Genomic DNA, 24,227 nt, shown 5'->3' with positions numbered 1-24,227 from the left:
CCTTCCACTGTCCCAGGCTGCTCCAAGCCCTGTCCAACCTGGCCTTGGACACTTCCAGGGATCCTGGGCAGCCTATGCTAGGGCCTCACTGCCTTCACAGAGAAGAATTTCTTCCTGGTATCTCTTCTAAACCTACTCTCTGTCAAGTGTGAAGCCATTCACCTTTGTCCTATCACTACATGCCCTTGCAAAAAGCCTCTCCCCACCCTTTTTATCATCTTCCTTCAGGTGCTGGTGTGTCCTCTGCATGGGATGGGGGAGTGCCAGGCTGCAGGAACTGGGCTAATGCACATCCCTGCAATATGCAAAATGCTTACAGGAGCAGTGGGAATTTCTGCCTGACCTCAGCTGGTGTGATCAACTGATGCCCTGAAGCATGAAAATAAATAGCTCTGACTCATAAGAACAAGTGGTGCAATTACTTTAGCTAGGATAAAATATTTGTAAGTATCTAATCCTTCTCTGCACCATGTGCAGGGGCGAGTCCTTATCTCCTCACTGCTCCCTCTTCCCTCCAGCAGCACAGGTCCCTGTAAACCAGGAGCTTCTCCAGCTCCAGGGGCCATGGCACAGCCCTGCAGCACCAAGCTGGGCAGCAGGAGGGATGCACAGCCCCAGGGCTTGCTGTTAGGAGACGTCACATCTCTTCATTCAGGATTATTTTGTAGTTTTCCCTTAAAAAAACAAGACAGCAGAGCGTGCCTGGGGAGCTGTGAGCAAAAGGGAAGCTCAGAAGGAGCAGGAGCAGTGAGGTGAAGCTGGGGAGGGGTCCCTGCTCCTGGCTGGCTGTGCAGGGTGCTGAAACAGCAGCTTTTTCCTGTGGTCACTGGTGTCTGGAGAAGTATTGTAAATGCAGGCGAACCCAATGGGAAGAAATGACAATGTCTGACTCAATTCAGAAGGCTGAATGATTTCTTCATTATAACTATGCTAAAATACATTAATATACTATATAAAAGGAGGATGCTAAAACTACATACTACTTTCTCTGATTCTATCTCTAACACAACTCGTGACCCTCTCTGAGAGTCCAGCCCCAGGTGGGTTGGATTGACCATCAGGCTCAAACAATCCTCACCAGAATCCAACCAAGCACTCACCCCAGGTAAACAATTCTCCAAACACATTCCACATAGGAAAAACAAGGAGCAGAAATAGGAATTGTTTTCTCTTTCATTTCTCTCTTTGCACCTCTCTGAAGAATCCTGAGAGGGACAGAAATGTGCTGCCACAGAGAAGGGGCTCGTTCTGGCTCAGAACAGGGAGCCTGGCCCAGCCGAGGGGCTGGCAGCAGCGGGGTTTAATTTGGACTGTGTTTAATTTGGACTGTGTTTAATTTGGATTGCTGATCCCTGCATCTCGGTGGAGCCCTGTGCCAGCTCACACCTAATCCCCCTGACCACAGGGGCAGGAGCTTTGGACCAGTGTTAAACCCAGCCCTTGGATGAAAATCCTCAGTGGGCAGGTGCTGTGGGCAGATCCGTGCTGGCAAATGTCCACAGGAGCTCTGGCAGGGTGGGAGCTGTGCTCTGGGAAGGGCAAAGGCAGGGCCATGCCTTCCACTGGCCAAGCTTGGGTGGGTTTCCATCCTTCCTTCCTTTCTGGTGCCCAGGGGTCATTCCCACTGGGCTGATCCAAGATTTTTCTGACTCAAGCATTTCTTTTTTTAATAGGTTTGGCCCAACAGTGATTTAATAATCTTTTTCTAAAATTTAGGGTGTTTTTGGCTTGGTTTCAGGTATTCAGTGTTTCAGAACTAATTGTCAAATGAAACTTTGAGTTCACAGCAAAACATTTGATGTTTTATTTTTTTACACAGCGCTTTCAACAACAACAACAACAAAAAAAAAGACTAAATCTCAGGGCTGTGCACTGTGCCTTTGGTACTGCTGTTTCTGGACAAGTGTACATGGCAATGCATTTCTCCATTTTTTCTTTTTTACACCGATTTCACAGTCAGCAGGAAATAGTCCTGACTTCAGCTGTACTCTTACACATTAGCATCTTGCAAGGACCTGCCCCGAGCAGCTGGAGGTGTCAGGTCACTGCTGCAGGCTGCTTGGTGCCTGCGTCTCCCTTTGAGACCAGGGAAAGGGGCAGCTGGGGGAGGACAGCTCTGTGCCAACGTGTTCAAACCTCTCCAAGGTGATCTGAGTTTAGCTGGGAGCAGAACTGAAGCTGAGCTTAAGCAGCACCCACCTGCAGAGCTGCCCCAGCCCTGCCCAGCTCAGGGAGGAGCTGGAGCTGCTGCAGAGATCCAGAGCAGCACCAGAGCTGCTCCAAGGGCTGGAGCCCCTCTGCTCTGGATCCAGGCTTTGGGGAGACCTTAGAGCCCCTTCCTCTACCTAAAGGGGCTCCAGGGGAGCTGGAGAGGGACCAGGGGCAAGGGATGGAGGGACAGGACACAGGGAATGGCTCCCACTGCCAGAGGGCAGGATGGATGGGACATAACAAGAAGAAATTCTTCCCTGTGAGGGCACTGAGGGCCTGGCACAAGTTGCCCAGAGCAGCTGTGGCTGCTCCTGGATCCCTGGAAGTGTCCAAGGCCAGGCTGGATGGAGCTTGGAGCAAATCTGGGATAGTGGGAGGTGTCCCTGCCTAGGGCAAAGGATGGAACAAGATGATCTTTAAGGTCCCTTCCAACCCACACCCTTCTGTGATCCTATGAACTGGTGGTCCAGCTGTGCCCTCACTGATGTTCCTCACCCTCCCCTGAGTCCTGGTGCCACTGGGGCTGTGGCTTTGCCCTGTCCCCAGTGTCCCCAGTGCCCCCAGGCTATTGTGAGCATGGGGATGTGCTGCTGGCACCTCAGACCTGGCAAGCTCTGCCTGGGAAGGGAAGCATCATCTCCTGGGACTGGGGGAGCAGAATTAATCACTCCTCAGTAACAGGATTTGTGTTTTTTTAAGGAGACTAAAATAAGCTATTTCTCATAGCTGTTCCTCTCTGGAAGTTGCTTGTTCATGGGAAAAACAAAAACAAAAACAAAAACCAAAATCAACAATGCTTTTTGGATAGCAAATGATTAGTGGGACAAAGCCAGATTTGGGGAACTTGAGGCCAGCATTGCACCAGCTCAGCACTCACCATCAGCTTTAGGTTTCTCGAGGGCACTTGCTGCCCCAGAGCTTGAGTATTCCTGCCTGGTCCCTGAAACCCAAAATGCCTCCAGAGCACACAAACTAATTACTGCCCCCAGCCCCCGGAGACTGCCTGTGAGGAGAGCTGTGAGCCAGCTTATCTTGATTGTTCCCTGGGAAAGAAACAAAGCCAGCCTTGTAGCCGAGCTCCCTGAGGACCTGGGGAGACGTGTGGCTCAGCCATGATTGCCATGATCTGCCACACGATATTAAAAACATCTCATAAACCCTTCTGGGCGAGCCTTGGGAGCCCAGCGCTGAAGATCATTGCTGGAGTTGTTTCCATAGCCCAGCGCTGAAGATCACTGCTGGAATTGTTTCCATAGCCCAGCACTGAAGATCACTGCTGGAGTTGTTTCCAGAGCCCAGCACTGAAGATCACTGCTGGAGTTGTTTCCATAGCCCAGCACTGAAGATCACTGCTGGAATTGTTTCTTCCCTTGGCTCCAGCATCATCTGGTCCTCGCCATGAGGGTGGCTGACACTGGAATCACCATTTCCCAAGGGAATAATTTCCTGGAGCTTAGTGCTAAAGCTGGTCAGGAGGAGATGTCCCATAGCAAACCTCCAGGCTTCAATGCTTCCAAACCCCGGGGATGTGTATGGGTATATTTTGTATTTTCCCTTCAGAATGTGGCTGTGGTGATCTGCCTGCGTCACAAAGGTTGTGTTTTGCAGTTTACTGGGATTCTTTTTTCTGCTCTCTTTCTGATCAGAAGTGACAAAAGCCTCCCAGTGGCACCCAACAATCTTCCCACTGAAATGCAAACACACTGGGAAGGTTTTGGCTTGAGCAGAGCATGCCCTTCTGATGGAAACCCATTAGCTGCTGCTTTTTCTTTACTCCCTCCTCTCTTCCTTTGTTAGAATAAAGTGGTTTGCATCATTTTTTCCCCTTGTTTCAGCCAACAAACATGTTTGTTTCTCCTTAATTACCTGGGTGTCAATGGGGTGCTTCATCACTGTCTTCCCTCAGCTGGTTCCTTTTTGTTTCAATATGCAGTAGATAACCAGAAGCCTCAATTGCAAATCCTACAAAACCCTCCAGATCTGAAGCTGTAAAATAACCCAAAAATGACCTTGAGATGACTTTCCATGTCCGTGGAAATGAAAATTAACTGGACTCATTTGACTGGCCTGAGGGGAAGAAGGTATTTAAAAAAAATAAATAAATAAACCTGACAAATGAGCCAGGAAAGTTTTGGGTGTCTCAGGTGAACAGGAACATTAGAATATGTATTAGTTATAAATGCTCTCGCGCAGGGCGCCTGGAATTGTTAGAGGAAAATAATCTGTGTGAATGCATGAGGAATGCACGTGAGATGTGCCGGGAATGTGACCCTGGGAGCTGGAGACAGCAGGAGCTGCCTGGAGCTGGGGTGAGCTGGCTGGTGCTCAGCTCTGCTGGCTGGATGGAGGTTCATTTCGGTGGTGCTGGCAGCTCTGCCCGAGCTCGACCCTCACTTCTGCATCTTGCACAAACATGAGAGCTGCAGGGTTTGAACAGAGCACAGGGATGTGTCCTGCTCGGAGCTCTGCTGAGCCACAGAATGGTTCATGAAAGGTCCTGCAGGATGGACCTCATGGAGACCACAGGATCAGAGCTGCAGGGTCTGAACAGAGCACAGGGATGTGTCCTGCACGTGTCTGTGCTCTGCTGTACCACAGAATGGCTCATGCAAGGTCCTGCAGGATGGACCTCATGGAGACCACGGAATCAGAGAGTGGCTTGGCTTGGAAGGGACTGTTGCTATAGGACACGAGAATGCACAACGCGAGCTACTTGCCACTTTGCAAGGTAAAAGAGAAAGTTTATTTTCTGACTCCCAACTTTTATACTTTTCCAAAGGTGACAGTGGATTGGAGAGTGAATGGGCCACCTCTCCAAAGACATTGGACAAAGCACTAGTACATCAAGTCTCTCCACCCCCATGAAGGAATGCAAAACAACACGTTATTTACAGAAACTGTGTGGGAAAGTTTCCCAATAGAATGTAAACTCAGAAGGCTTTAGAAAACTCAAGAATCAGGGCGACAAGGGACCTTAAGGATCGTCTCGCTCCAACCCCCTGTCACCCACCAGGTCACACTTCAGCTGAGCTGCCACAGCTGTATCTCGCCTGTGAGGCGTGAGGACAAACCAGCTGATGAACACGGGATGGAAGGTGACTGGAAGATATGCACGGGGCTGATCCTCTTGGGATTCCCCAGGCTCTGTGCCTTTTCCCAGGGTGTCTGTGAAGTCCTTGGAGTTACCTCTTGGAGGCTTGTTCCAGTCTGAAGCTGCTGGAGAAGAGTCCCCCCTGTGCTGCAGCAGGAAGGGTCTGTGCTCTGTGGAGCCTGGGAAGGTCCAGCCCATTGTTTGGTCTCCACCACTGCTTTGCGTTTGCTGATGGACTCTCTTGTCATGTTTGAGCTTGAGGAGTAGAATGATCTTGACAAGAGAGAGAGAGACAGATTTGGAGCTCTGTAACCCGCGCTTGTCCATCCTAATTATTTCCCTTATCAGCCTTCAGGAGAGTAACTTCACAGTGGTAATTAGTCTCTGCAATCCCACCCTATCTTAATAATTAACACAGAGTTAGAATGGGAGGGGAGAATCTGTTCTGGGCTGAAAAGGTCTTTCTGGGGCGAGTGGCTCAGATTTCTTGGGCAGCCTGGAGAGGACAGCAGTGGGGATGGCAGCGTGTGCTGAGCACCCGTGGGACGATGACAACAAGTGGCGAGGAGCGTGTGGCAGGAGTGTGTTTGTACAGTGGGAGTTTGGATGTTTTATTGAAGGAAGGGCTTGGCAGGAGCTGTGGTGTCGCAGCAATGAGCAGCTGTGGTTTGCGTGGGCTTCACCTGGAGCTGTGAGCATCCAGCCCTGCGGAAAATGAGCCCATTCATCATCTCCAGTGCTTGAGACGCAGCACAAAAAGGGCAGTTTGACCTAATACTGCCCTATAGGAGCTGCAATTACTGCAGTGTAATTCATTTCAAATAGATCCAGATATTTCCTTCCCTTAATAACCAGGGTGAAAAAAAGAGTGAGCAGGCAGGATTTGTGAGCCAAGGAGGGACCAGATCGATCACCATCACAGGCAGGGGATGAGCTGGGGATCTTGTGGAGGTGAAGGGCAGGCTTGGAACGAGCAGAGCTCTGGTGTGCACCTCTGGAGACACAATACTTTTAATTTTTGTGGTTTAAATGAGGATCTCAACCCTGGGTGCAGATAGCAGTATAGTGTGTGATATGATGGCCATAGTGGCAAAGAGATGGCCAATGCTGGCCATGGTGGTGAAACTCTTGCAGGAAAAGTTGATCCTCAGGTTTTTCCAAGTAGAGTTCAGTTAATAAAACTCATGTCTTTGGGGTAGTGTGTTAGTTTTGGTTATGGCCTTTTCCAGAAGTGTAGGCACATGGTTTGTGGTCACTGGCAGTGGGGCTGTGTGTGGCACAGTTTGTGTCCCTGGGCTGTGTGTGGCACAGTTTGTGTCACTGGGCTGTGTGTGGCACACAGTTTGTGTCACTGGGGCTGTGTGTGGCACTCAGTTTGTGTCACTGGGCTGTGTGTGGCACAGTTTGTGTCACTGGGCTGTGTGTGGCACGCAGTTTGTGTCACTGGGGCTGTGTGTGACACACAGTTTGTGTCCCTGGGGCTGTGTGTGGCACAGTTTGTGTCCCTGGCAGTGGGGCTGTGGCCCAGCCCCATCCCCAGAGGTTCCAGCTGTGAAAAGCAGGTGAGCAGCACTGGCAGCAATGAGCCATGGGGTGCCCAGGGGTGCTGAGCAGCCACCCAAGGAACAGAGGGCACACAGGGCAATGCATGAACGTGAGGGTATAAAAGGCTGGGCTAAAGAACACTTGCAGCATTCTGAAGTGATGTTGTTCTGTATGGGCAGATACCTGGAGCCTTCTGATGAGGTGTGGTGTTACTGTGTATGGGCTGAAGCTTTCTGAAATTTTATGGTGACACTCTGTGCATTGTGGCTGTCTCAGCTGTGACATGTGCTGAAGGAGGCACAGAAGAAAGGCCTGCAGAAGAAATTTCTAGAAGAGGGTAAAGTATGGAAACTCCTCCGTTCTGATCAATTCTGGGACGTGTTTCTGGAGCAGGATGCACAGAATCTGTGGAGTTACTTTGCACACTCATTGCTGCTTCAGCTGAAAGATCTGGCTGTGTGTGTTGAATTTGGTGTTTCCTTGAAATTGTTGAAGACTCAGATCAGTGTTGTTATGTGTTTCTTGGAATGCAGCCATTAACCAGCAAGGTGGGTTTGGAGCAGGGCATGGTTTGCATGCTGCTCCCACGCTGGGTGAAGGCAGCTGTGGCTGCCCTGCTCTGGTGCTGACCCCCCATCTCTGGGGAGTCTGCCAGTGTAAGTAAACAAAGGGATGGGTGGAAATGACATACCTTTTCAGGCTGTTCCTTTAATTTTCAGCTATCTATCTAACCTGAGAAAAATACATCTTGGTTTTTATTGCAAGCCCCAGAGGCCCATGCTAACAGGTTGCTTTAGAGCTGCCAGTAATACCTTTCAGAGAGCGTCTGTGAAATTGTCTGGAGGCTGGATTTTGTCACCACCTTCTCAGGATCTCTCTCCTCACTGGCTTTTTGCATCCCTACCCCCAGTTTGTTTCCTTGTGCTGAAACTCCAAGGGAGATGTGATTCTGCCAGGTCAGCCAGTCCTGGTTATCCACCAGGCATGGCCAGGAGGGTCTCAGTGCAGGGTTTTCAATTGGCTTATGAGCAGGGTGTGAAGTTTCCCTCCCTTCCCTGTGAAAGGTGTGTTTCCCTTGGCTTCCTCCAAGATGAATTTGATCCCCAGGGTGCCAGGCAGGTGCCAGGCTCTGATGGATGGGCAGAGACACTGAGTAGTGGGTAAGGATCCCCTTGGCTCCCTGACATGACCTCTCTGCAGCCCGCATTTCCCTTCCATCATCATCATCATCGTCATCCTTAACTGCAGAGACAGCTCCATTCAATAATTTACAACCTCACAGAGTCTTGGTAATAGTTAAAGGAGCAGGATAAAAATACCCTATGGGTTGTCCTTCCTCCAGGCTGAAGGTGGACAGGTAGAAGTGGTGAAGGCTGTTGGGTTTTTTGGGCAATGCTGTTTGATGGATACAAACCCTTCCCTGCAGACCTTCTGCACCGTAGGGATGTGGGGCAGGAAAAGCCCTCTGAAAGTGTAAACGATGTGCTGGGTGGGGAAGGCTTTGCAAGAAACCTGTGCAAGGGCCAGAGAGAAAGCTCCAGCTAAGATTTTACTTTTTTGTTTGGTTTCGAGTGTGTCTAAATTATTCTCTTGCTCAAGTCTGGCTTTCAAAGGGGATTTGATCATTCAGAAATCAGGATGTTTCTGAAAACCAGCAAAACTGGCTCTTTGGAATTTTGCAATGAGTTTTGAACTGTTTTCTTGTCCTCCGTGTAACTTATGAAATGACTGTATAAGCTAATTCTGCTTCCTTTGGCTCTGAGGTGAGGTGTGGGTTTATCTCCTATCCCTACTCAGGCTCATTCTCTTACACAGACTTTTCTGGAATCCAAGTAGACAGTGCTGTGCAGTTTGATTGTTTAGCAGTCACTGGAGTATCTCATGTTCACTATTTTAACAATTGGAGAGAGGCTTTTATTTTCTCCAGAATCATAAACACAATCTTCAGTGTGTTTTTTGGAAACAATAAAGCTAAACTCTAATAACCACACATTTTCCTTGCTTTATGTGCACACATCCTTGGGGAACAGGGCCTCAAGGACTCTGCTTTTAGTGGAGTTTTAACTTGCTCAGGTTAGAAAGTGCTGGAGAGCTGGATTATGAATTTGCTTTGATACCTAAAGAAATTTTTTTTTGCCTTTAAAAATGCTCATGGTGAGCAAAAAAAAAGCACCTCTGGAAGAAAAAGCCAGTGACGTAACATGAAGATATTAGCACCACCATCTGAAAATCAGGCTTCATTTAAATGTCATATCTTGCAAACTCCTTTGTACGAGGACTAATTAGCTCTCTTCCATCTCTTTCCCATCCTGTGAATAATATTGTTTTCTTTTAGACGAGATCAGAGGCTCTCAGAGGCAATTTATAAAGGAGGATGCTCGGCTACAGACGGAAAACCACAGCAGGGAGATGAAGGGACACAGTTCCTAAAGTATTTAGCCACCTAATGGCTTTTTATTTTTTGAGTGCAGAAGTAGGTTAGGGCCTGAGCTCCATCTGTGGTAGTGATTTTTTGATGGAGAACTCACTTAATAAGATAGTTCTCATCCAGAAGTGTTGAAAAATCCAAAATGCCATGAGATGCTCCAGTTTTGAAGACTTTTGTGGGGGGAGAAAATCACATCTGCTCAGTGTGACAGGGATGGGCACTGTACAGCATCTCTAGGCTGCACTTGCACGATCACAGAATTATAGAATGCTTTATTTTGGAAAGCTTAAACTCATCCTGTCCACCCCCTGCCATGGCAGGGACACCTCCCACTGTCCCAGGCTGCTCCAAGCCCTGTCCAGCCTTGCCTTGGGCACTGCCAGGGATCCAGGGACAGCCACAGCTGCTCTGGGCACCTGTGCCAGGGCCTCACACCCTCACAGCAAAGAATTCCTAATATTTAATCTAAATCTAAACCTATGGCTAAATCCTTGTGAGCCTCCCATGCCAGGAGCAGGAACCCCAGCCTGTGGGACATCAGGGGGGACAATTGCATCTGTAGATCCTGAAGACTCCTGAAGGAGGGTGGACCTGCACACCCAGTGCACAAATGACCTCAGGGGTGGAAAGCTGGCAGGGAGGAAAGAGGAGGGGATGGAAAATGTTGCTGCTGCTGCTTCCAGAGAGAGGACAGTGTGTAACTGCAGGTGAGTGCCTCTCTTTTCGGGAAGGGAGGGCTCTGATCTAGCAAAGATGGACAGGCTATGGGCTCTGCTCACTGTCCCAGGCAGCAGGAGTTAATTACCAGGGCTCTGTCACAGCAGGGACATTTGGCACCGCTGTCTTTTCAAGCTACCATGGAGTTTCCACGTCCCAAGCCCTTTGATGCTTGTCTGAGAGCATCAGGGCTCTCTGCTTTCCAAAGGAGCTCTCCGTGGAAGAGTGATAAATGTGCTTAATTTTTGCAGAGCTTGTAGCCTGGTTTTATCCCAGGATCCGTCTCTGGAGGTTTTATGAGCTGATGGTGTCTGTAGGAAAAAGTCAAAGCGACTAGACAGGAACAGCCGTGGAATTGATGTAGGAAGCAAGAGCGTGTTTTGGAGATAATGTTTCTCATTCTCGCCACGCTATGTGCTGAGTTTGGGCAGTACATTTCCAGTCCTGCTGTAGTTGTACAGCTGCTGCCTGCCAAAAGCCCCTCTGGTGGCCTCCCACCGGGGCAGGGTGTGAGCAGGGGTGGGTGCCCTGCTCTGCAGCATTGGGACAGGTGACAGGTGACAAATATCCTCGTCCCTGCTTGTGGCTCTGATGAACCTGGTGCAGAGGGAGCTCAGCCAGGTGTGCCGAGGCTCCAGGTGTCAGGAGGGGTGAGGAGAGTGGGTGTGGGGAGATGATCACCCTTCCTTTGAGTCTGGCAGAGAGACAATTTGCAAACATGTGTTGATGCATTCAGAGAGGAAGCCAGGCACTAAATCATCACCTTGCATCCTGCATGCAGATTCGTCCAGGGAACCTATTTAATTAGGGGATAAATTTAGAAATCAATTATTTGCAGAAACAGTTTCTCTCCCTCTAATGAGGCTGCAGGATTCATTCCCCTCTGCCACTTTCCCATGACCTTTGTGTATGCAGATCAAGGGGAAAAGTGCTCTGTGTCTCTTCTGTCTCGGTGTCCCTTTTTGGGCGGCTCCTGTGCCGCTTTCACTGAGGCTCTTGTTAGGACAGCAAATGAGACCATGGTGCTGTTGGATCTAATGGTGGAGGAACCAGATAATGACATGGATTAGCCTTTCCTGCTGGGAAAGCTGCAGGAAAAAGGCTGGAATGGGGTGGCCGGGTGGTGTCTGTGTGTGGTGTCTGCTTCAGGCTTTGGTCTCTGCCACTTTGTTGCTTCCAATCTCTGACAAATTGCTCAGCTTCTCTTATGCCTTACCCGCTTTTAAATGGGGAAAATGATTTTGCTCCAAGGCTCTGAGAAGCCTTAATAAATTCAGTTGCTTTTATTATTTTGGATTTTAACGTCTCCTCATCTTATGATGCTGCTTTCTGAGCCCTGCAGCGACTTTGCATCAGCTGCTTTGAGTCCAGTTCACTGCAGTGGGAGTCAGTCAGGAGAGAGGTGAGAATTCTCACAGCTAATCTCAGTAAACCTTTTTGCTTCTGGCAGCCTGCAAGGGCAGCCCTTGGCTCCAGGGCTGAGGCTGCTCAAGCGATTTGTGCTGCTCTGCGGGGTCTGGCACCCTGGGATGGCATCTTTAGGAGCAGCAGTCTGCTCTCCCATAGCCCTTGCTGGGCTTCTTTCCTGCAGAACCTGGTGGTGCTTGGCCAGTGCCCTGGGCTGGGACACTCTGGGCCATTCTGACGGAGCTCACCCTGGGTCAGGGGCTCCGTGTGGTGGAAAAGTCTCTCCTCCAAGCCGAGCTTCCAAAGAAAGGCTCAGCAGTCTCTGTTGTTCGGTCTCAAGGCAGTTTATTGCAAGTTATCTAAAAGATTTTCTTCTGGGGCTGCTGTGGTTTGCTCACAGCTCAGGCAGAGGCACACACACACCCTGACATCCTCTCTGACTCCCGACTGCTTCTTCTCTGTCTTTTATATGGTACTTTACGTGTTACATGGGTACAGTTTTTCCCCAATGCCCATTACCTATATTAAATGGTGCTTTTCTACTCGAAACCAATCTGTGAGTGCCAACATCACCAAGAACATGGAGGTAAGGAAGAAGAAAGAGGGAGGACAGGACAGGCCCAAATCCCTCCATCTTAAAACTTCTGATCCCCATGTACAAAACCAAAACCCCCCTGTACAGGTGTTAAACCCACCCTGTACAGCACTAAAAAATTCTTCCCTCTACTTTGTGACTACTTCTACTCTAATATCTAAACTTTTGTGACTTCTTGTTCTTCCTGCAAGGTTGGTAAATCATTCCATGGTTCAAACCCAAAATCACAGCTGTTTCCAGCTGCCTGCCAGGGTCTCAAATGCTTCTGACCTGGGCCTGGAACCTCCAAAAATATCTGAGGGACATTTTGAGTTCCGACACCATTCCTGTCACCCCTGGGCAGGGACACTCTGGGCCATTCCGGTTGGAGTGTCCTGGGTGGCTGCTGGGGTAGATAAAAATGCATGGTTGTTCCATGGCTAAGGTTTCACAGTCTTGGAGAGAAACAAACTTTCAGTGAGGTTACAAGAACTCATTTTTGTAGGTAAGAGGATTTGGGGTTAGTTGAGTAGCCCAGACAAACCTCAGTACTTGAGTGGTACCTGGATACCTGGCAGGCTCTCTAGGGGCTTGGGAGCACTCAAAAGCCTGTCCTGGGGAAGAGGTAAGGTTCTTAATCCTTTGGCAACCGCTGTGCATGTCTGCCTTGACAGCAGCAAAGGGACCCTGTGAGTGAAGGAGCCCCCATCACAATCCACTGGAAGGGCAGCAGCAACTGGGCATTCCTGGTAACTGCTAATTTTGCCTTTTTGGGCAATAGCATACCCAGAATCTTCAGCCTGTCTGGATTTTGATGCACCCACCTGGTGCTCTAGGTGACACAGAGGCAGAAGATCCCAAATAATCCACTGGCTGCTTTTTTTTTTTTCTCTCCTGAAAATACCCAGCCAGTTCATTCTCCTTGGAAAAGGGCATCCATTTCTCAGCAGGTGGAACTGACTTAGCATTTGTAGAAGGCAACCAGACCTCCTCTCCCGTTTCCTCTGTTTTCTCCTCCTCCTCTGCCTGTTCCACCTCCCCTTTGGGAGGGCAGGTCCACAGAGGAACCGTTTTAGAAAAATTACTGTGCAGTCTGAGCAGAGCCCTGAGCTATCAAACTGCCTTATCATTTTAAGAGGTCTGTTTCCCAAAGAGAGGTTTAAAAATGCAGAGGACTTATAAAGCTCTTGGCTGGTTCTAATGGAGCTCGGAGCCGTGCTCACCCCTGGAGGCTGGCGCTTGCTCCTCAGCAGCTGTAAAGCAAATGCACCTCCCTGCTTTCTCCTGGAGCCTGCCTGGCTTTGTCACACTCTTCAGATCACCTGAATAGGTCGTGTTGCCCTTCTGCTCCCGTCACAGCTCACAGGGAACAGCAGCACGTTCCCTCTCTGTCCCTTAGTGACAGGTCTGCTCTGCCCTGATGCCCACCCTGCTGTGCTGGGCTGCCTTTGCCCTGCTCCCAGCCCTCAGCTGCTGCAGGAACTCACAGACAAAGGGAAAATTGCTGTTGCTGCTGTTACCTGCGCAAGGAAGAGGCCTTAGGGGTGGCTTTCCAAACGTTTTCCCTTTGCACAAGCCTTATCTAGTGCCACCCTGACACTCCTCTGCTGCCGTGGTGTCTGTGTTTGAGGCTGCCCTGGGAAAAGGCATCCCCACCCCAGCCCTCCTGGTACCCAGGCAAGGGAAGCAGAAGCAATGCAGGCAGGTGGGGCTGACTGGGCTCCTTCCCTCTCCTTCTGTGGGTTCTGATACCAGCAGAGCCCACCTGGCCCTGTTTCCATGGGCCAGCATTTCCTGTGCGCTGTGTGCTGCCACTGCAGGTGATGCACGATGTCCTTCCTTGTGCCCCATCCCTGTGGGAATCCAGGGCTACCCTCCGGCTGCCCTGGCAGGTCTGGGACCCTGGCAGGGGTCAGGAACCCCCCTGTACAGAGCCCCAAGAGACACTGGCTGTGATCTCTGTCCATGGAAAAGAGTTTTCAATCTTACAGGATGAATTACCAGCTCTGAGTGTTTGATATAAGTAATAATTAAGTGTGGCACGGGTGCAAAAGTAAAATTTTAAGTTTCTAGATTAGGGGTTCAGAGGGGACAAGATGGAGGAAATTGTGTGTGCCTTGTCCTTTTTCTCCTTCTTCATGCCCTCCATGTTTCACTGTGGTGTTGGCATTTTTCTGTTGGTTCAGGCTGGGGACACACTGTTCACCGTAGGTGACAGATATTGGCACGTTATTGTAAATCCAGCACAGGTAGTTTCTGGTATTTAATGTTTGTAACATCCCACTGAGGGCAGAGCCCCACACGCTGCCCTGCAGGACAGAGCTGCGGCAGGACAGCAGAACATGTTAGAGATAAACAGAATAAACAACCTTGAAACAGCACAAACGAATTATGGCTTCTGCTTTGGCAGTGGGGCAGAAAGACAGAGACTTTCTACAATCTTGGGATCATCAATACCTCAGATTCTGACACATCCCCAGCCACCTGCCCTGTGGTCCTTGGCTGCAGTGAAAGTTCAAGTTTGTGGTTATCAGAGGCAGCAGCTCTTCCCAGTTAGCCCATGGTTGTGTCATTGGACACTTCAGCTCTGTTCAGGCTCCAGGCAAAGCTCTGGTGTCACCACAGAGGCACAAATGGCTGAGCTCTGCCATGGCTTGGGGTTTAAATAGGTTTTTTTTTTCTTATCCAGGTGCCTTGAGACGGCTTTCAAAGGGTATTTCTCTGGATGTGTGGTGGGAATAGAACCTCTAAGGCTTGCAGCAGCCCTGCAGGGGCCAGGCTGGGTTTTCAGACAGAGAGGTGTCCCGTGGGGCAAGCCAGGTCCATGCAGGGCTCAGGGCTGGGCAGCATTGCTGATACAGCAGATCTGCTCATTCCCTGCCCATCACTGGGTTTTCTGAGCCAGGAAATCCCCACAGTCTGCATGAAAACCTGTCTCACTTAATCCACCCTGAGCACAGAGCCGGGCCAGTGTTGCGTGCCTGTTAACTTCAGAAAAGCTTCACCATCAAAGACACATATTTCTTTAACAGAGATTGAGAGTTGGACCTTCACAAAATGATGCTTGTGCCTTTTAGGTAGGCTTTTTTCTCCCCAGGTCTGTCTGTTGCTGAGGATCTGGAGTAACTGGGAACAGAGGACTGTCCCAGCTTTCCCCGTGCATTGCCACAGCTGCAGCTTTCATGGACCAGCAGCTCTTGCTCCTGGGACATGAGGAAAGAGTTTGCTCTTTTCTCTTCCTTGTGCCTCCAGGTGCTGTTTCAAAAGTAAATCTCACACTTCTCTTGGTTGGGCCAGGAAGCGCCAGAGAAGTGGCAAAGCTTGAGCTTTTCACTAAAACCCTAAAGAAAACTCCCATGCCTTAACAGAGGGGTGGGGATTGGGGAAGGAGAGCAAAATCCATGATTCAAGGCACCTCCTTCACACCCATCTCTCTGGCACCTTGCCCTTCACCTCTGCAGAATGCACAAAAGAGGGGCTCTGGTGCTTGAAGTCACATTTCTTCACCTGCTTTTTCTTTGTGGTAGCATCACAGAAACCCCCAGGATGAACTGGGTTAGAAAAGACCTTTGAGATCACCAAGTCCAACCTATGACCTAACACCTCCTCATCAACTAAACCATGGCACCGAGTGCCACGTCCAGGCTTTTTCTAAACACATCCATGGCTGTGACTCCACCACCTCCCTGTGCAGACCATTCCAGTGCCCAGTCACACCACAGAGGGGCTGTGGCTGAGCACCCCTGGTGCTGCTCTGAGCCTGGGTGTCTCCTCTCTCTGCGAAAGCCTCACCCAGGAGTGCTCTCCCCCTTGCTCTGCCGTACCTGGTGCTTATTCCGACAGAGATGTCTCCTCCATGTGCCAGCAATTCCTGCAGGATTGTGCCTTTGGCTTCCACCACTGGCCAGGGGGAGCCTCTGCTGACAGGTAAAGATGGAATTGAATGGAAGGGAATTGAAAGTCAAAGGGCTCTGTAATAATTTCAGAGTGCCTGAGGCACCACATGGAAGCCCTGGCATTATAAATAAGGGTAATGTGCTGGAGCCTGAATTGCAATCAAAGCAGCTGCAGGAGCACGCAGTGCACCGAGCTTCTCTGGGGTTTGTGGAATCAGACTGAGATCTGTGGGCAGCACAGGCAAATCAATATCTGTGTTCAGGGACCCTAAAGGCTGGGATTAGAAAGGCCAGAGGGATGTGGGGATGGCACAGAAAGCTCGAGAGCTAAGACAAAGAGAGCCGAGTTGGAGCAGCCCAACCCTCTGTTTGTCTGAAGCGTTTGCAGGGGCTGAGCCTGGAAGGGGCTGACTGTCCTCCCTGCCCACCCTGGCTCGTCTCCTGGATGATGCAGTCTGCAAGATCTCCCTCCAAACCAAGGAGGTTTTTTGTTTTTTTGGGTTCCTGTTGAGCTTGGGATCTGCCCTCACTGTCAGTCACGTTGCTCTGGTTGTCACAACCCCTTTGGTGGCAGCTCAATTCCTCCCACATCTCTGTGGTTTGGGGGTGACTGGTCCCAGGATCGTGCCTGAACCTGGCTGCTTGTTCTTGTCCTTCAAGCAGAGCCTGAAAACAGCCAAACCCCCTTTGCTGCAAATCCCACTTGGCCTCTCCAAGGTCAGGTGTGTGGTGCTGCTGGCAGTGAGGTGCAGAGAGTGCTCAGCCTGCGCTTGGTCCCCATGGACCACCCCAAGAGCAGCCTGCCCCCAGCCCTCTTCCATCCAGCATCATTTGGCACTGCTGGGATCATGGCAGGACTCTGATCTCAGAGAGATTTTCTAACTCAAACCATTCCTGATTCTGTGTCCATGCAGACCCCCCCGTGCCAGAGCCAGCCCCAAAATTCCCTGCAGGTGCAGCACTGTGTTCTCACAGACAGGGGCTTTGAAAGGAGGTGATCAGAGAGAGGTTGTCATCTCTCTTTTTTTTTTTTTTTTTTTTACCCCTTTCTTAAATTTCTGAGCTTCTCTATTAGTTTTTATGATCTGCAGCTGTGTTTGTGTGCTGCCCCAGGGAGCTCTGTGAGGGGAGAGCAGGGAGGAGGTGTGTAAGGGAAGGGAAAAAAAAAACCAAAAAACCTGAGCTAATGATTCGGATAAAAAACTCCACCACATTGCCACCAAAAGACCCAAACTCTTAGAACTCTTAGGGCCTGTTTGACTGCACAATAGCCCCCCTGGGAGCAGGGGGAAAGCCCCATTTCTAGAGTAATTTTGGAACGAGTCTGCACTGAGTGTGATAATCTATTCCGCAGGGAGCAATCCTGCGCTGGCAAGGGCACTGGGGAGAGCTCTCTGTTTATGACTTTCTGCATAAATTTGCTTTATTAGCATAAGAGGTAGCTAGCACCGAAGAATCTCTAAACTAACACTTTATCAGAGGTTGGTGCCTCTGGAGAGCGTTAACTCAGGAGAGCCCTGGAGTAACAGCAGATGGGAAGGGCTGGCAGGGTGAGGGGTGTGGAAGAAGGGGGCACAAGCTGGAATTGTGTCTCTCTAAAAGGAAATGCAATCAGTAAGCAGATCTCCAGCCTTTCCCCTGCCAGGTTAGGACGCTGGGTTGTGCAGGTGGGATGAGGAAGCCTGGCTGCAGCGTGCAGCTCCTGCTGGGGTGGAGCAGGTGGGGAGGAAGAAGGCCAGAGGAGCGCTGGAAATTACTCACTGGCTCCTCACCATCTCCCCAAGCAGTTGGTAGTGACAGGAAAGGTGCCCAGCAGGTCTGAGCAGTGCTGGGGAGCTGGGAGGAAGCACCAGGAGGGTTTGGTTATCCGGGGGTGGGAATCCTTGTGGGGATGAACTGCTCTGAGCAAAAAGGCTTATTTTAATAATGGCCTTCAAGAACGAAATAAAAATACAATAATCATGGTAGATTAGCAAGAACAAGCCAATTAAACGCAACACAGGCTTTGTAAAACACCATGACAGATAAGGCAGGGCTGCAGCCTCCCCAGAAGAGGTGAATTTTGAGGCATTTCATGAGGCTGGGGAGGGGGCTGGGGAGAGCTGGTCAATGTTTCAAGCCTGGCAGGCTGCCCTGGAGAAGGCAGAGGTGAAAAACTGTCCCTGACTTCAGTGAGACCAAGGGGAGAGAAGGGAGGAGATGGGTAGGGTGGCCAGGAGCCTGAAGGCATGGAGCAACAATCCTGCAACTTTAATATTGGCTGTTTCATTCTGTATTCATCACGTCAGCGTGATCTGCTTTTATGGGAATTGTCTTGGTTCCCAACCAAATGCATTCAGGCCCCTTTGCTTTTAAGTTTGATTGTAATACAAGTTGAAGATTTCAATGAAATGTTTATATGAAAGGGTTGTAGCAACAGCAAAGGGAAAAAGGGGATTGGAGAGTTGGTTGGGAGGGATCTTGCTGTGGTCACTGCTGTCCCTGGCTGCTGATGGGCACGAGCCCAGGTCAGAGGCTGAGCCCTGGGAAGAGTTTTGTTTGGCTTGCTTGTTTGATTTCCGAGGCAAACGTTGAAGACTGTAGAAGTTGTGTAAGGCACAGAGCTTGAGGAAGAGCAGAACAGGCAGAAATGCTCTGTGTGCCTTTTTCTTGCTTTCAGAGCATCCTCAGGTGGCACCAGAGGCTGGTGGGGGCTGCCCGTGGGCTCGGCTGAGCTGTGTGGTGGGAGATGGTGGCACTTGGGAAGGCTGGGAGGGGCTGGGAGGGGAGAGATGTGCTGGTGCTGGGGAGAAGAGATTCCTCAGCTCCTCTGCTCTGGGATGGAGGTGGTGCTGCTGCCTTTGAGCAGGGGAAGGGGAGAAATCTGCCTGCCTGCTGTGGGGAAGGAGGACCCTCCTTATTTCTTCCTTGTCCCCTCTCTGCTTGTCGGAATCTGTGGGTATTGGTGATTCCAAGATTGTAGAAAGTCTCTGTCTTTCAGCCCCATTGCCAAAGCAGAAGCCATAATTGGTCTGTGCTGGTTTCAAGGTTGTTTATTCTGTTTATCTCTAACATGTTCTGCTGCCCTGCCGCAGCTCTGTCCTGCAGGGCAGCGTGTGGGGCTCTGCCCTCAGTGGGATGGTACAAACATTAAATACCACAAACTACCTGTGCTGGATTTACAATAACGTGCCAATATCTGTCACCTACGTTGGACAGTGTGTCCCCAGCCTGAACCAACAGAAAAATGCCAACACTGCAGTGAAACATGGAGGGCATGAAGAAGGAGAAAAAGGACAAGGCACACCCAGTTTCCTCCATCTTGTCCCCTTTGGACCCCTTATCTAGAATCCTAAAATTTTACTTTTGCACCTGTGCCACACTTAATTATTACTTATATCAAACACTCAGAGCTTGTAATTCATCCTGTAAGATTGAAAACTCTTTTCCATGGGCAGAGATCACAGCCAGTGTCTCTGGGGGCTCTGTCCAGGGGGGTTCCTGACCCCTGCCAGGGTCCCAGACCTGCCAGGGCAGCCAGAGGGAAGCCCTGGATTCCCACATCTGCTGAGCACAGTGAGCTCAGGTAGGAGATGTTTGATCTGTTTGCCTGTTTTACTTGGTGTTTTACCCGCAAAGGGCTGTTTGAACCCCGTCTGATAGCTCCCCATCCACTAGATACTGAGATTTTTAACAGCTATAGACCACAAGTGCCTTTCCATTGCTGCACATTTAAAACCTTAACTGTATCTCATTCAGCTTTGGTGCAGGAATGCCCTTAATTTGTTCCAAAAGCATTTGAAAGCTCTGATAACAGGCAATCTTGCTGCAGACTGTTACATTCTGTCTGATGGACGGGCTTTCAGTGCAGTAACTACAGACAGTGGAGTGACAATGTGTGTCCAGTGAAACATAGGCACTGGAATATTAGTGTCAGGTATATGAGGCCAAGAAACTTCCCTGTGTTTGGGGATTGAGGGATTTCTGCAGCTACAGGGCTTGAAAAAGCTTTTTTTTTTTTAGAATTATTTTTATTGTGAGTGGTGAATCTGATTGAAGGCTTGTGGTGTCCTGGGGTAGTCATCAGGTGCCCCGAAATGAAAGCTCAAGCACACAAGTGTTTATGAATGTGTGGGAATGGATACCCAGCCTTGGCAAGTCCGTGTTTGTCACAAATTTCCTGGCTGCTGGGTTTGCTTAAAATTGTGAAATGAATGTTAAATTGAAGTTTCTACTTTTGGAAGAGACCTTTTGAAAATGAAACAGGCTTATCTTCAGTCTAGGCTAAAATCCAAAAAATTGCCTATATTTCAGAACTCCTGGGAAATGTTCTCTGTGATCCTTTTAAACATCCCATGCAAAAATGTGTGTGTAAGGGAAAAAAATGGAGAAAGGTTGACCCTGGAGGTTTTTTCCTTGCTTCCCTAATGTGATGGAGCCTTTGGAGCTGCAGCAGTGGGGTCCTGGTGGCATCCACGTGGTCTGTGCTGTGGGCTGGGTGATATAACCTCCCTCCTGAGCTCTTTAGGAAAGGTCTGCTGCAGGATATGTCTGTGATGAGTGTGTAATACTGCAAATCATCCCCTCCTGTGGGTGACTGTCCCTCTGGATAGAATTAAGATTATGGCTTTGCATAACAGAGTCTTTCCCTTGATGCTTCCCTGCTCTCCCATGGCCTCTTTGCCTCTGTGGATGGTTTTGGATTTCTGCTGCAAAGCTGAGTGAGTGCTTTTGCTCCTAAAAGTAGCATTTGTTTTGATTTTAATTAGAGAAGGAGATGCTTTTCAGTACAGACCTTTGAAGTATTGCTGGGAAGACAACTGCAATTAAGCAGCCTTGCTATTTCTCTCATTTGATTCTTTTTTTTTACTGCTATAAGAAATCTTGTTTGGGGGGAGAGACACAGGATTCCTTCCATGAGGTTCCCAGGTCTCGAAGGAGCTGCAAGGCTGCTGTGATTTACAGTTTCCAGAGTACAAACAACACCCTCTTGCTGCTGATTTCTGTCAGAGGAGAGAAGGGTGATTAGCAGGATGTCATGGCAGTGACAGGGATGTGACAGGGAGCTCCTGCATCCCCTCCCAAGCACAGGTGTGAGCTCTGGATGGATCCAGGTGTGGCCAGGAGCTGTTTGGCTCATCCCTGAGTGCTCAGGTGTGCTCAGGGGTCAGGCATAAGGGAGGTGCAGTGGCAATGAGCAAACCCCTCCGGTGAGACTGAGGTGACATGGTGGTGGCTCGGGAGTGTCACCAGCGAGGAGCTGAATCAGGGGTCTGGCAGCAATGGGGTGGCCTTGGCCCTGCCCACAGCCCTGCAGGACCTCTTGTGTGATGGGGTCTTCTCCATGAGAGCTTGGTTGGCTGTCTTTTGATCCACTTTGGGAAGCCAGGAGCTTGCTGCTGGAAAATATGTTGATTTCAGGGGTGAGAAGAAGGATTCAGAGGTTTTTTTGTTGGGCTGGGACATGGGTTTGTAGAAGTGCGAGTGCCTGAGTGGCTGCTCACCTCCCAAGTGTCTTGTTGCAGCACTGTGTCCTGCAAAGTGTGGGGGGCTCCTCAGGACAGCCTCAGCTGGGCTTGTTCCCACTGGGAGCTGGAAGTGGATGTGCTTTTGGCCAGCTGGGCTCAGGGTAATAAAATGCAAAATGCCACCAGCATTCCCTGGCGGCTTTGCCCTCAGAGGAAGCGCTCTCCTTCCCACTGACCCTCTGCAGCCAAGGTGGAGGAGGAGAAGAACCTTGTTTCTATTCCCACTCTGGTCCCAGGAGTACCTGAGCCTGTGTTCTGGACAGTTCAGGGGCAGGCACACCTGCAGACAGTGGGTCAGGGGCTGTCAGGGCTGGTCTCTTCCCAAATAGGAGGGAATTAAATTTGGGTCTTCCTCAAAGCTGCTGAAACTGTGGGCCCAGTGACTAAGCTCTGTCTTGCTTCCCATTGCTTATACTGGAAATGGAAAAACAAACACAAAAAAGATGTGGTGGAAGGAGAAATATTTTGGCTCATTTTGTGCTAGTATTTTTGGGTTTTCTTTTTTTTTTTTGGTTTTGATTCAGCTGCCCAACTGCCAAACCCGTTCTCTGCAGAGATGGTGTGCAACGTGCTGAGCAGCTGTGGAGCTGTCAGTGCTCCTGACCCACTCAGGGGCTGCAGCTGAGGCTGGGAGCTGTGCCTCCACAGGGTCTGCAGGTCTGGGGGTGCCCTTTGGGTTCTCCAAACCCCAGTTCAGTGCAGTGCCCTAGGTCAGGGAGAGCTGGTGGTGTGTGCTGTAATCCTGGCTGCCAGGGTGCCCGTGCTGTAAATCAGGAATGGAAAACCAACAGAAGGTGACTGACAGGTGCAGCTCCAATGTCAACAGATACTTGTCAAGCCTGGAGGTTTTCCCTTGCTGCTGGAGCTCACAGTCTGTGCTGAGAGTGTCTCTGTGAAATACAGCTGTGCTGCTGCCTCACAGCTGGAAGGGAGGTTTCCACTGTAAATGCCAGCAATGTGTGTAGTGGTGTCTGCACCCTGCCCTGCCTGGCACGTGTGGCCTCCCTGAGCCATGGAACTCCCTTGGGCTTGGCTGCAGCTCCCCTGGGAGCTTCTTCCAGCCTGTTTCCTGGGAAAGCCACAGGAGGTTTAGGGCATCCTGTGTGGTTTACTGTTCTTGCCTTCCTATTCTAGAAATCCCCAGGCGCTCTGTAACCCCTTGATTTTTATTAAGGAAGAAAAACATTTCTGTTCATACATAGGAGAAGTAGCAGGTAGAGGCTAAAATTAAATAGAGTCAGTTCTGGGGGTAAGACTCAAAAGTCCCAATTTCCTTGAACATTTAGAATAACATCTTTGGACATCATGGGGAAAACTGACCCTGAGCTGTGCGTTGTGTCCCTGCAGAGATGTCGGGGACCGTGTCGGACATTTCGCTGGTGCACTGGAAGCAGCAGTGGCTGGAGAATGGCACCCTGTACTTCCACGTGTCCATGAGCAGCGCTGAGCAGCTCTCCAGGGCCACCCCACCCAGCCTCCAGGAGCCCTCGGAGATCGTGGAGGAGCAGATGCACATTCTTCATATCTCAGTCATGGTGAGTCCCAGCTCCGGTGGCATCCGAGGGGATGGAGGGACCCCCTTGGAGGAGGGGGATGGGGAGCAGGGTGGTGAGTCTGGTTTGTAGATGTTTGTGTCCCTTCTTGCCTGGGTCTCCAGGATGGGAGAGATGTGTTTGAATGGGCCAAGAAAAAGAAAAATAGAGCGCTTGGTCTTCTGAGAAAGTTAAAGCAAAAGAGTGTGGGGAAGAAGCTGTTGGGAGGGTAAGAATGATCCTTGTAGTTCCCTGTCTGTAAGTGTCAGTGGAATATTTCTGCTTGATCTTTGTGTTTGGGCATTGTACAAAGGCAAGATTTTGGGCTTGGCCATTTAATTCTGAGGCTGATCTTTGAAGTGAGTAAGGGCTGCAGCATTTCTTGCAAAGGACAAGCCTGACCTAAAAGTAAAAAGATGATCCAGTGCTTTGAATGTCTCCATCTGGGGTGTTTGTGACCTTTTAATAATGCACTGTTTATGTGCTGTGTTGCCTTTTAAAGTTTCAGTATCATATGAAGTGGTTGCCTACGTGTTTGGATCGGGTCCATGGTTCCTCCGTGCTTTAGAGCTCCATCTGTAAAATGGGATTCAGTGTATTGTCCCTTCAGTGCCATTGGGATAAGATACAGAAGAAAAGAAGTTAGGTTGGTATATCCAGTGTGCATGCATGCCGCTCATTTGGCAAAGCAAGTCTTTTAAGGGCTGAGGATCCCACCAGGGTGACCCTCTGCGAAAGGTGAACCTGCTCATCACTTAGGATCTGGGTCATCTCCACAGCGCTGTCCTTAGCTTTGGAAGGAGGAACACAGACAATGGCTGCACAAATCCTTTATTTTTAATTTTTTTTCTTATTTGAACAAGCAGCTATTTGGCTTTTACAACTTCAGTCTGTTTTTTTGAGTGTCTTATCAGTGGGGCTTTATATCTGGCACTGAATGCATATGAGGAAGGAGAGAGGTTCTGCATTAAGGTTGTTGGGCAAGATAAGATGCAGGATGACAGAAGGGAAAGGACTTGGGGGCTGCATCTTACTGAGTTGGATAGGGAATGTTTTTATGTCCTGCTGAAATTGTCAATGGGATGGGACGTTGGAGAGGGGAAAAGGGTTAGAACTGTGTACTTGGAAAATGAACCTGAAAATGTAAGTGAGAGTCAACAAAGAAAGAAAAACAGCACAGCATGTGTGGGTGTGAAAAGCTCCATCCCTGGCAGGAGGTTTGAGTATGGGATTGTTTGGCTGTTGTGGGTGAACCTGAGCCCTGGAGAATTGTCCTGTGTCTGTGGGGTGACACTTTCTCTGCAGCCTGCTTGTTCCTG

General features: G+C 49.8%; 1 protein-coding gene across 1 annotated transcript in view; it reads left to right on the top strand.

The window, feature by feature from the left end:
* ASTN2 (astrotactin 2) overlaps positions 1-24,227 on the top strand; it is a 336,891-nt gene that overhangs the window by 33,039 nt on the left and 279,625 nt on the right. Inside the window, exon 2 of the mRNA XM_030286868.4 lies at positions 22,724-22,911. Coding sequence (XP_030142728.2) covers positions 22,724-22,911 — 188 coding nt within the window. The remainder of the gene's footprint in view (positions 1-22,723; positions 22,912-24,227) is intronic.

Source organism: Taeniopygia guttata, chromosome 17 (genome assembly GCF_048771995.1).
Source record: "Taeniopygia guttata chromosome 17, bTaeGut7.mat, whole genome shotgun sequence".
Classification (NCBI taxonomy): domain Eukaryota; kingdom Metazoa; phylum Chordata; class Aves; order Passeriformes; family Estrildidae; genus Taeniopygia; species Taeniopygia guttata.
The sequence above is the reverse complement of the archived record's forward strand: the minus strand, read 5'-3'. Positions and strand labels throughout refer to the sequence as shown.